At 34.0% G+C, this 12,513-nt stretch overlaps 2 protein-coding genes across 2 annotated transcripts in view; one reads left to right on the top strand and one right to left on the bottom strand.

The window, feature by feature from the left end:
* LOC111400497 overlaps nucleotides 1-2,779 on the bottom strand; it is a 5,868-nt gene extending 3,089 nt beyond the window's left edge. Inside the window, exons 1-2 of the mRNA XM_023027909.1 lie at nucleotides 2,739-2,779; nucleotides 2,528-2,543 (exon numbers count right to left, since the gene is read on the bottom strand). Of these exons, the coding sequence (XP_022883677.1) occupies nucleotides 2,528-2,543; nucleotides 2,739-2,779 (57 nt within the window). The remainder of the gene's footprint in view (nucleotides 1-2,527; nucleotides 2,544-2,738) is intronic.
* Nucleotides 2,780-9,873: 7,094 nt separating this feature from the next.
* Nucleotides 9,874-12,166, top strand: LOC111401733 (transcription factor TCP5-like). The gene is made up of 3 exons (XM_023029611.1): nucleotides 9,874-10,104; nucleotides 10,217-10,305; nucleotides 10,867-12,166. Exon 3 carries the CDS (start codon nucleotides 10,878-10,880, stop codon nucleotides 11,853-11,855), a length of 978 nt encoding a protein of 325 aa, XP_022885379.1. The 5' UTR covers nucleotides 9,874-10,104; nucleotides 10,217-10,305; nucleotides 10,867-10,877; the 3' UTR covers nucleotides 11,856-12,166.
* The last annotated feature ends 347 nt before the right edge of the window (nucleotides 12,167-12,513 follow it).

Genomic DNA, 12,513 nt, shown 5'->3' with positions numbered 1-12,513 from the left:
TCTCAAGGAAGATTTTATTGAATTCAAGAACTGCTGCCTCTAAGGACTTACAACTGATTAAATAGAAGAAAAACCTAGGAGAATCTGAAAAATAAAATAAAAAAAAGATATTTTTTTTCCAAAAATGAAAAATATGAGATAATTACTAAAATGGAAAAATACTTATCTTCGGGATCATCCTCCAACAAACGGAATCTAAATCCGAATTTCATGGAAAGAGATATTGCAAAAATGAAAATTACCATAAATAGCAAAAACGATTAAACGAGGGCCTAAACGATGGATTTTGCCCGAAATTGGTCTTGCGTCAGGGCCGAAGGCGCTGAGTTTTATTCCTTGGCTCGGCTCCAATCAAATTAGACTAGTGATTTGCCAAAAACGAGCAAACTCAAAGTCATCATGAAATCATTTGCCCCTTTTACCTTGTGATGGTCCCATTTTGCCATGAACTCTAATCCCTTGTGCACTTCATCAAGAACGATATTTTCAACTCATCAAATCTATTACTTGTCAACGATATCGTACGCTTGTGGGTTTCGCACGAACAATACTCATGTAAACTTTATGCCCGATTTTAGAACTATCATCTTAAAATATCGACTATAGTGTAATTTTCGCTTCCTTTTTTTAAGAAGAATCTTATGAGTAAGCTATAGTTTTAAGTAAAAGTTTGTTGTTTTTTTAAACATCGTAAGAAGCTTTTTAAAATTATCAAAATAGATCCAAAAATGACTTTTAATTTCAGAAGTAGTTTTCGCTTATCGAACGTCTTGTCAAATAGGCATTAAATGACATCACATGATTAATTTGATTAAATTTTAACTACCCTAAAATTGATGATCCTAATCAGTGAGTAACGCGACACATGCTTGTGCACAAGAGGACCCTATACACACCGCGTGCTTGTGCGGCTAATCGCACAGGTACTCACACCTTTATACTTTTTTATAATTCGTGGCCAGAGTTGTATATTATTATGAATAATTTATTAGTCTTCATTTGACTCCCTTTAAAACAAGAACAAATTTTTTTCCTATTCATTTTTAACCATACATTCGCATAATAAAATATTTTGGACGTAAGTCTAAAATTTTTATTTACTTTTTAACTACACATTCTTCTGGAAATCACCATTTGAATCCATTATTTTTACACAATAATGGTCATCCTCCTTAAAAATCACTATTTGAAACCATTATGTTTACACAATAATGGCCATCAAGGGATAAATCTTAATGGCTAGTTTACAGTACATTTGTGTGTGACAGAGAATGAAGTAGGGATGAACTAGGACTTGCACTTCTACATTTTCTGCTAGGAATTGCATTAGTGGTGGCAAGCTTTTATATCTGTTTTGGATCACGTTTTTGCTTGCTTTATAAGCGTTATGGCTTTGAAATTTTCAGCACAAAAAACCAGGAACGGATCCAAAATTGGGCTACTACGCGAAAAAAACTGATTTTTTACCAAAAAAATAAAATAAAATAAAATAAAACCTTAAAAAAAAAAAAAAAAAAAAAAAAAAAAAAAAAAAAAAAAAAAAAAAAGGGGGGGGGGGGGGGGGGGGGGGGGGGGGGGGGGGGCTACAGTCCAGCCCCCCTAAATCCGTCTCTACAAAAAACAACTGTTTGAGATAAAGAATTTTGGATCGTTCTAACTAGCAACTACCATATTTTGGTTATTTATTTATTTATTATAATTATTATTATTTTTTTCAACAATTTCGTATTCTTAGTAGGTGTATGCATTTGAGAATTTCAAACCCTCTCTCTCCTTCTGAAGCACACATATGTCCCACTCATAGTTATGTATTTATTTAAGATGATGAGATGATGATTGGTTGGAGTGGTTGAGAAAGAATGATGGTGATCATGATATCAATATTTCTTTATTTTTTTACGAAATCCAATAACGAAAGTTTCCTTTGAAGATCAGCAGCAAACACGAGGCAAAATGAAAATGGGGTACAAACTATCCAATTCCCATCAAATGTTAACGAGCGAATGAACTATTTCATGACTCGCAACCTACCTTCTTAACTAGAGGTATAATATCAGAAATTACAAATACATTCAATAGGATCATATTCATAGATTTCAAGTGTTAGAAAGAGTTGGAAAGCATCTGGTTTCACCACACCAATCTTTAGCCCATATTCTTTTGGGAAGGCTAAACCGTCTTAGAGTTCGTCACAGAAGATTATGTCGGGTCACTTAGGCCTGGGAAAGCCTAGCACCGGTCCCACTTGGGCTGGCTTGGCTCCCTTGAAGGTGCATGCCCGGCTCGTAGTATGCACTGACATGTCCAGGCATGGGCCGACCGTTCTTTTAGTATGGCTAGCAGGTTAATTAATGCTGGTATAGGACTAGCCATATGGTATGTGTGCGATTCGCGAGAAAAAAAACTGAGGATTTGTCTGGTACTTGGGATCCATTTATGAATGCTAGTTTTATTTTCTGACATATAGCGACAACTCGAACCTTGGGATCAATACCTTTTATTACCCTGAATTCACTCCACTATATACAGTGTACTCAGACACACTGATACACGCACACACAACACAGAGTAAACTTACCTTTTATTACCCTAAAAGAGTGAAAATAAATATGCTCCAAGATGATTCTTAAAAAAAGAAAAAAAAAGAAAAAAAAATGCTAATCAGGTTTATTGATTCAGGTGGCTTCGACCTATAGATAATGCAAAAGTAGGAATACAATTTAGCAAAGTTCTAGTACTAGAAACCCCGTAAATTAGATGATGCAACGGCATTGGCCATTTATCCCCTCGCGGGGAATGAAATGGCAAGAACCAACATTTGCAGTACAAAAAGGAGCTACAATACCTGATAAGATAGCCTCATCAGGGTGAGTCGAATTCCACTAGGTCACCTTCTGGCAAAAATAAGTATGTCTAGTTTTTTCTTAAGTTAGTTGTTTGACACTTTTTTTTTTCTCTCTCTTTGTTCATTGCATGCTTGTATCCAACTAGAAATAAGACAATTTGATACATAAGTATCCTCAAAGTTGTCGTCAGGACAACAATATTTAGTCATGGGATTTACATAATCAAGGATTTTTTATTTTTTATTTTTTGTTTATTTATTTATTTATTTTTTTTTGTGGAGCAAAATGAACTGAATAAATAAATTTCTCGAGTTATGACAGATGACACAGAAATATCAGTAGGGAATAGGGATCAGTGCCTTTTTGATTGCTGCAGTTTAGCTACTGTCATATGTAAGGAGCTGCAGCCACAACCTTTCTTTGATTATTTTGGTAATAATTCTCTTTAGGATTTAGTTAGTTGTTAAGGTCTTGAATTATCAAGTCTATGGCTATCTAAATTGTGCCAATATTTATAGAGTCGACGGGTTTTTATTATCTCATTTTCATATGCGTTGCATAAGTTGACAGAACATTTTCTACACACAAATGGACAAAACACGCCCATATTTGAGGTTTAGCAATTCAAGATATCACTACTATCCAAAATAAGTCTCTTTCTCTATGGTTTACTCTTACGGGGCCTTTGTAGGTTGGTCAAAAGTCAGTCTTGTTTGGTGTGTGAATGGAATTTTACAAAGAAAAGAGAGTGACGATTCAGAATAACGACCTTCGCTCATCTGTCGTTCTCGTAATGTGTACATAAAGATTGATATGGTCCATCACAATAGGAAAAACGTCAACTACAAGCTATTCATCAACATCTAAGTGTAAATCATTAAAAACAATACAAATTTATGTCAAACTGGTGTTAAAATTTGTGGGGAAAATGATTATATCGCATTCCCATGCCCTTGAGAGTCGGCACAGTTCTTCCAATATTTTGGTCGAAGTTGACAGTTTTGCAAAAATATTAAAAGAGAAAGAATTTAGGATTGGACCACTGCTTCAGTTAAACCATGTAAATACTATTTTCAGGCAAATAAATGCGAATTATATCCAAGAAGCTGGGCCAAAATATAACTGGAGACATGATAAATTTTCTATTTTTTATGATACAACCTAAAATACCTAATTGCCATGTGATGCTTTTAGTGGCTCAGTGAATGATTTGAACAATTTGCAGTAGACTCTTACTGCAACGCGATTGAAGAATTTGTTCAACTGTTTAGGCTTCATAATATTTAATTATCATATTGATGGTTGATGCATATTTTAGGAATTTTGTAGAAGATCCTAGAATTGCTTGGCAAAAATATCTTAGAGTTACTTGACAAGCAAAAATAATAAAAAATCAGAATTATCTAGAATTCCCTAGAGAAACTTGGACATTGAGAAAGTTTATTAGGTTTGTAAACACATGTAGAATTATATAGAAGAAATCATGTGTAAGCCATGGTCTATAAATAGGACATGAGTCTCTCATTTGTATGTAAGCAAAAAAAGCTATTGTCATTCTAATAAAGTTCCTTTCTCCCACCCACTCTGTCTACTAAATTACTTTCTATCAAAATCTTCCATAATACTAACTTTCAATAAAAAGTCAACTATTTTCTACCTCCAGAATTATCCTATACAAAACATATTAAACCATCTAATCTCATCATTACAAGAAAAAACCATCAGTGGTATCAGAGCTACGTTCGATTGATATTGGGCATAATCAGATATTATGGCAGACGCTTTCCGTTCATCCATCCCTATTCCAACATTTAATGGAGACAACTATGACTTTAGGTCCATCAAAATGAAGACCTACTTTTGTGCATAAAATTTATGGGATGTCGTCAATAATAGCTATATTAACCCAGATGACATTTTCACTCTATCTACTGCACAAAAGAAGGAACTTAAAGAGAATAAAAAAAAAAATCTCTAGCACTACTTGCTCTACAAATGAGCTTGACGGATACTTATTTTCCAAGAATCATGGAAGTCAAAATGACAAAAGAAGCTTGGGATAAATTGAAGGAGGAGTTTTACGGGAGTGACAAGGTACGTACTTGCCGTCTTCAAACTTTAAGAAGAAATTTTGAAAATTTAAAAATGAAAGATTTTGAAGCCGTGAAAGATTATTATTCAAGAATAGATGAAATAGTAAATTAATTAAGATCTTATGGAGATGATGTTCCTCAAAAGAAAGTCGTTGGGAAAATTTTAATTACTTGTACAGAAAAATATGATCCAATTATTGCAGCTATTGAGGAGTCAAAATATATAGATAAGTTGACAGGTGCAGAATTAATGGATTTACTAGAAACACATGGAAAAATTTTAGAAAGGCGTTATGAGATTAACACGGAAAATGCATTCCAATCTAAAGTTAAAATGCGGTTTTAGAAATCTAAAGAATGTGGAAAAAAATTTAAAGAAAATTGTAAAAATAAAGAAACTCAAGAAAGATAATTTGATAAAAGCGACAAGTATCCTTCATGTGGCGTATGTAAAAGAAAAAGTCATTTGGAGAAGGACTTTTGATTTAAAGGAAAATCATAGTGTCGTCACTATAAAAATTTTGTCACGACGAAAGATTTTGTCGTTCCAAACAAAATCATCAAGCTAATTTCTCTAAAAAAAATGATATAGAAGGAAGTTCATTTTACGCCACTAGCAAAGATACATCTGATGACAATCTGCATACATGGTATCTTTATTATGGTTGTAGTAATCATATGACGAAAGACGAAAGTATTTTCGGTAATCTTGATAAAATCAAGGCAAAAATCAAGATTGGAAATGAAAATTTTATAGAGGCAACAGGTAAAGGCACTATTGTTATTGACACAAAAAAGGGAAAGAGATACATCAATGAAGTTCTCTTAGTCCCTACAATAAATCAAAATCTATTAAGTGTAAGTCAGATGATGGAGAAAGGATATACATTACATTTTGAAGGAGATTCTTGCACGATCTATGACAAGAAAGATAAATCTTTTGTAATTGCAAAAGAAAAAAAAGGGCGAACATATATTTTTCAATCCAATGGAGATATGCAAACAGTGCGGCAATGATGACACAAGTGGACGACTCATGGCTGTGGCACAAAAGATTTGGATATTTCCACTTCCACGGGTTGAAGATCTTGTAGCAAAAGAGCATGATGAGGGACTTACCAGTCATAAAAGAGATTGATGCAATCTGCGAAGGATGTTTACTCGGAAAACAACACCGCCAACCATTTCCGTTCGGAAAATCTTGGAGAGCTAAAAAGCCATTAGAGCTAATACATACAGATGCATGCAGTCTGATGCGTACTCCATCACATGAGTAAAAAAGGTACTTCATTCTCTTCATTGATGACTACACTAGAATGACGTGTATATTTCTTACGTGAAAAATCCCTAGTATTTGAGATTTTTAAAAGGTTCAAAAGATATGTTGAAAAGCAAAGTGGTTGCAATATCAAAACTATTAGAAGCGACAGAGGCAAAGAATATACATTAAATGAATTCAACAAATTTTGTGAAGACGAAGGAATGGAGCATCAACTCACAGTTGGATACATGCCTGAACAAAATGGCGTGTCAGAAAGAAAGAATAGAACAATAATGGAGACAGCTAAAGCTATGCTAATGGAGAAAAGTCTTCCAAAAACTTTTTGTGCAGAAGAAGTAAGCACTACAGTCTACCTATTAAATCGATGTCCAATTAAAGCTGTGCAAGACAAAACGCCAGTGGAAGCATGGAGCGGACGAAAACCATCTGCAAAGCTTCTCAGAGTTTTTGGCTGCATCTGCTATACATATATTACCCACGAGAAAAGAGGTAAACTAGAAGAAAAAACGGAAAAATGAATCTTCTTAGGTTATAGTACTCAATCAAAAGGCTATCGAGTATATAACCTAAGAACAAAGAAGCTGATTATAAGTCGAGATGTTAAGTTTGATGAAGATGCCACCTATAACTGGGAGACTGGTCAAGTCGAGAGAAAAGCTATCAGCCTCTTTACACAACCAGAAAAGTAGGAGGGTGATGTTGAGGAGAACAATCAACCAAAGTCCCCACATCAAGTAACAATAGAAGAGCCAGTTGACTCACCAGAATCGTCACCAAGAAAGACACGAAGATTATCGAAAATATATCAAAGCTGCAACTTGATGATCGTTGAACCTGAAAGTTATGAAGCAGCTTGAAAACAACCAGAATGGAGAAATGCTATGGATGAAGAAATAAAAATGATCGAGAAAAACAACACTTGAGAACTTGTAGATCTTCCTCAAGACAAAGAAGTCATAGGAGTTAAGTGGGTCTACGAGACAAAGCTTAATGCTGTGGCTTAATCCAAAAACATAAAGCAAGGCTAGTTGCCAAAGGATACTCACAACATTTTGGCATCGACTACACTAAGACATTTGCTCCAGATGTATGTCTTGACACTATAAGGGCGTTGCTTGCACTAGCTGCACAGAAAAAGTGGAAGACTTACGAGCTAGACGTCAAATTAGCACTTCTAAATGGTTATCTTGAAAAAGAAATTTATATAGAGCAACCTCAAGAGTACATGGTGCGAGGAAAAGAAGATAAAGTTTTGAAATTAAAGAAGGCCCTATACGGACTAAAACAAGCTCCACGAGCGTGGTATAGCAGAATAGACAATTACTTCACTGAGCAAGGATTCAGGAGGAGCCAAAGTGAACCAACTCTATACATCAAAAATTAAGGTACAAACAGTACACTTATATAATCTCTTTATATGTTGATGATCTCATCTATATAGGGAATGATGAAAAGACGATCAAGAAATTCAAGGAAGATATGATGAAAACGTTCGAGATAACTGATCTGGGATTAATGCACTATTTTCTTGGGATCGAGATAGCTCAATTTGAAGATGGGATCTTCATTGCTCAGAAGAAGTATACCACCGGTCTATTAAAGAAATTCAAGATGGAAGGTTGCAAAACAGTAGCAACACCTCTGGATAACAACAAATCACTTAGAAAAGAAGACGGTACTCCAAAAACAGACAGTTCACAATTTCAAAGCTTAATTGGAAGTTTACTCTATCTCACAGCTACAAGGCCAGACATAATGTATGCAACCAGCTTACTTTTAAGATTCATGCAAAATCCAAGTCAAGTTCACTATGGAGCCGCTAAGCGAACACTAAGATACCTCCAATGTACAAAAGATTATGGAATAAGGTATCAGTCTATGCCTAACTCAAGACTACTTAGGTATACTGATAGCGATTGAACAGGATCAGTAGATGATATGAAGAGCACATCAGGCTATACATTCACACTAGGTTCCGAAATATTCTTTTGGGCATCAAAGAAACAGGCAACGGTTGCACAATCATCAGCTGAAGCAGAGTATATTGCATCAGCAATGGTAACGAGTCAAGCTATATGGTTAAAACGTATACTCGAAGACATGGGAGAACCATGAAGCAACAAAGATCTATTGCGACAGTAAGTCAGCAATACCAATGGCCAAGACTCCCGTATTTACAGTAGAACCAAACACATTAGCATCAAGTACCTTTTTCATCAGAGAAGCTGAAACAAATAAAGAGATAGAGCTCAAACATTGCAAGATTGAAGAACAATTAGCAGATATATTTACAAAGGCGATATCACGAGCAAAGTTCGAAATACTACGAGAAATGATTGGAGTTACCAAAATATGCATCAAAGAGGAGTTTTGATGGTTGATGCATATTTTAGGAAATTTGTAGAAGATCCTAGAATTGCTTGGCAAGAATATCCTAGAATTATTTGGCAAGCAAGAATAATAAAAAATCAGAATTATCTAGAATTTCCTAGAGAAACTTGGGCACCAAGAAAGTTTGTGAGGTTTGTAGACACATGTAGAATTATCTAGAAGAAATTATATGTAAACTATGGTCTATAAATAGGGCATGAGTCTCATTTTTAGGTAAGCAAAAAAAAGCCATTGTAAGCAAAAATCATTGTCATTCTAATAAAGTTCCTTTCTCCTACCCACTTTGTCTACTAAATTACTTTCTATCAAAATCTTCCATACTACTAACTTCAAACAAAAAGCCAATTATTTTTTACCTCCAAAATTATCCTATACAAAACATATTAAACCATCTAATCTCATCACTACAAGAAAAAACCATCATATTAGGGTAAATATTGACTACGATTTTCAACTAGTAACGCCAACAAAATCTTGTCAAAATATAAACACCAGAAACAGTTTATTGCATTTTCTTCATCATCTCTTCGTATTTTGGAGATCTTTGTTTACAGTTTCCTCTAGAGTACTATTTACTTTCACGTTCATTTTCAATAAACTGCTAAATTTTAGTACGAAACCTCATAATTTGTTGTTTCAGATTTAAAGGAAAAAAGAGAACTAGTAAATGTCTATCATAATCTTATTTGAAATTAATTCTTCTAATAAATACAGAAAATAATTAGATGTTCAATCATCTTGTAATAGATAATATTTTAAAGATAATCCAATAAATTTTAGAAATACTGAATGTGTAATATGAATGAGACAACATACTATATACTTCACGAGTCAAAGTCTGGTTGATGTTGCATTGTAAACACTAACATCATTTCTTTGCCTGTAGATACAAGGAGATTTATATTAGCTTATTTTTACTTAAAATTCCTTTACTTCGTCTAGCTAATTTGGCAGTAATTTTATCTTTTAAAGTTATATATATAGTGCATGGAACAAAATTCATTACACGGAATTTACATCTTAATTTCTAGATAACATACATCTTAGTAATTAAAAAAGAAAATAAAATGAGATGATAATGTCTATTAATTATTTCATATAATTTCCTAGGAAAAATTCCATGGTACAAGTTGCTTTTTGCAATCTCACTGCAAAGTTTTGTGTGCTCCTTATCTGTGTACTAAGCAGAAGCTTTAAAGAACCCTACATTGGTCCCTTCTCTATTGATATCAATCATCTCATCCACCACAACTTTGCAACTGGAACTTATCTAATTAATTTTCCTTCTCACTTTCATAATTCTTTGCATGTGTTTACAATAATTATCATTCTAACTTAAGAATCATTTATTAGAAATTGCTAGTAATGTAAATATAATGAGATGATGACCTTGCTCATTTGTTCATTATTTTGACAATATTTCAAGTAAATTTACTAGAGGCCACTTGGAGGCGAATACGCCATAGCCTTCCCTTCCCTTCACTTTCATGTGGTAATATTCTATCATTTCTTATTTCTGCAACTTGATACTTATTTAGCAAGTTTATTAATTACTTTTGAGAAAAATGAAAGTTTCATATCAAGTTTTTTCTTTCTTTCCACAGCTTATTTTGATGGAAATTGAAGTTCATTATTGAAAGAGCAGTTCTTTTGCCATCTTCCTGGATATGCTTGCAGTGACATAACTAGAACTGTAAGTTCCTTTTGTGATCTTTTCTAATTTCTCATTTTTGGTGACAATAGAATTTTTTATTTCCCTTCATGAAATTCTCCAAAAAGAATATGATCATCTCCTCTCAGATTTGACTATAAATGGTGTTTTATTTAATTTCGTACTATTTTCCAAAACCTAATTGCACTGCCAAATCCCTAATCTTGAAAAGGTTTAAGTTTTATAGTTACCGTATAATTTTTGCGTCGTTAGCATATAATTTGTTTACCGCATGATTTTTAATCTGTTACCATTTAAGTTGTTTTTCCTGAAACACATTGAATTTCCCATCTCTCATATTTTTCTGTAACAAATCATCACTTAAGGGTAATAATCGTATCGGGTTCTAGAATTAGAGGATGAAAGTTGCAGGAAAACAAGATGAAAACCTCAATATCAGATGTAAAATATGTTGAAATTTACATCTTATATGTTGTCACGAATTAAGCCCTAATCCCAATATTTACGAGAACAATAAAGCAAAATTCACATTTTTCAATTTCACGATCAGTTTAATTTAGATCTTGCATGTCAATAATGAAGCAAACAATCATATGATCATGAACTCAAGATCAGAAAAAGATTTTCGAGCAAAGCAAGAAGACGATGCCAATATTTCCAGCAAATTTTCAAAGATCCCATCTTCTTCATCAAGACAGTGGTCATCAACCTTAAAAAATCCAAGAATTGTACGCGTCTCACGTAATTTTGGAGGCAAAGACAGGCATAGCAAAGTGCGTACTTTGAGGGGATTGAGAGACCGACGAATTAGGCTTTCAGTTCCTACTGCAATTCAATTGTATGAACTTCAGGACAAGCTTGGACTAAGCCAGCCTAGTAAAGTTATAGATTGGCTCCTCGATGCAACTAAACACGAAATCGATAAACTTCCCCCTCTTTTGATGCCTACAGGAATGACTTTCAGCCAATTTCCTGGTGATCATCTGTCATCCGGGCTTTCCCAATTTTCGGATGCAAATCAATCTTACGCAAAGGATTTAGGAATCAATCACGCATTTTTCCCTTGCAAGGAAGAATTAGGGATCAAGAATGTCTGTAACCATGTTGAAAGGGTACAGCAGAATCAAGAAAATCAAGAGGGTTTTGGAGGATATTTGGCACAGAATTTATTCCCACTAGGAAATTATCAATCTCGTTTTCCTACACCTTCGATAAATAATTCCTACTTTAATTGGGATACTAATTCAAACTTGTCTTTATCTCAATTTGGAGCTGAAGAATCCCACAACAATATTTCTGCACCATCTTCCATGGCTTTACCTTTAAGCTCTCAACTATATTCCTACCCATCTGTGACAACTGTACCGTTGTTAAATTTCCCTCCATTAATCCCTTCGTTTATGACCGCATCAATGGAGAGTGAGTTGAGACAAGTTAATCACTTCCAGCAACAAAATTCATTGATGCCAACCCTTCATTTGATTAGCTCTCCGATGAAATCTTTCGGGTCAAATGCCAATCAAACTGTCCGACTGCCGGAAATTGGTAGCAAAGAAAGCAATAGTTCTTAACCACGAAAGAATTGTTGCACAGTGAGAGGATCATGGAAGAGACAAAGTATTCATTCTATTTCCAGCTTTGCAGATAGTGGGGTACAGTAAGTCATTCTTATGTCTTTATATATACTATATTTATTTCCATATATATATAGAGAGAGGTACACTGAAAATCTGTCATTATTACAACATTTGCATTGCCATGTTCAACTTACAGAAACCAATAGTTAATGATTTACTAATAATATGTAAAATTCGAGACAATTGCACGAGTTGTATGGGATGATTATCTGATTTTGCTATTCCCTTCATGTTTTTTTCTTGCTATATATATTCAATTTTTCATAAATTTCTTTGATTGATATGTATAAATTATTGAAATCTATCTCTAGACATCAACTTTTAACTAAATGTTCAATGAATCCTATTCAGTGATAGTTCCTTTTTTTTCCCCATTAGAGTCCATTCACGCTGAGGTATGGTAGTAAGAGTTTCCAAGATCTTACCCTAACAATGTTAGGGTGCTTGGGATGACCTATATATTAATATCCAAAATAAATACAATGAAGGGGCGTTTTAGTTATGAGAAATTGGATTTCTTCCCCATTTTCTCAGCTTTATTTACCTCCTAAAATGGCTTTTGGGTATATAAATGTCTTCATCGATGTTGTGT

The sequence above is a fragment of the Olea europaea genome, chromosome 10, assembly GCF_002742605.1.
Source record: "Olea europaea var. sylvestris chromosome 10, O_europaea_v1, whole genome shotgun sequence".
Taxonomy (NCBI): domain Eukaryota; kingdom Viridiplantae; phylum Streptophyta; class Magnoliopsida; order Lamiales; family Oleaceae; genus Olea; species Olea europaea.
The sequence above is the reverse complement of the archived record's forward strand: the minus strand, read 5'-3'. Positions and strand labels throughout refer to the sequence as shown.

What these genes read in the sequence shown, in the direction of transcription:
- LOC111401733 (XM_023029611.1), top strand. Translation starts at nt 10,878, where the DNA reads ATGATCATGAACTCAAGATCAGAAAAAGATTTTCGAGCAAAGCAAGAA.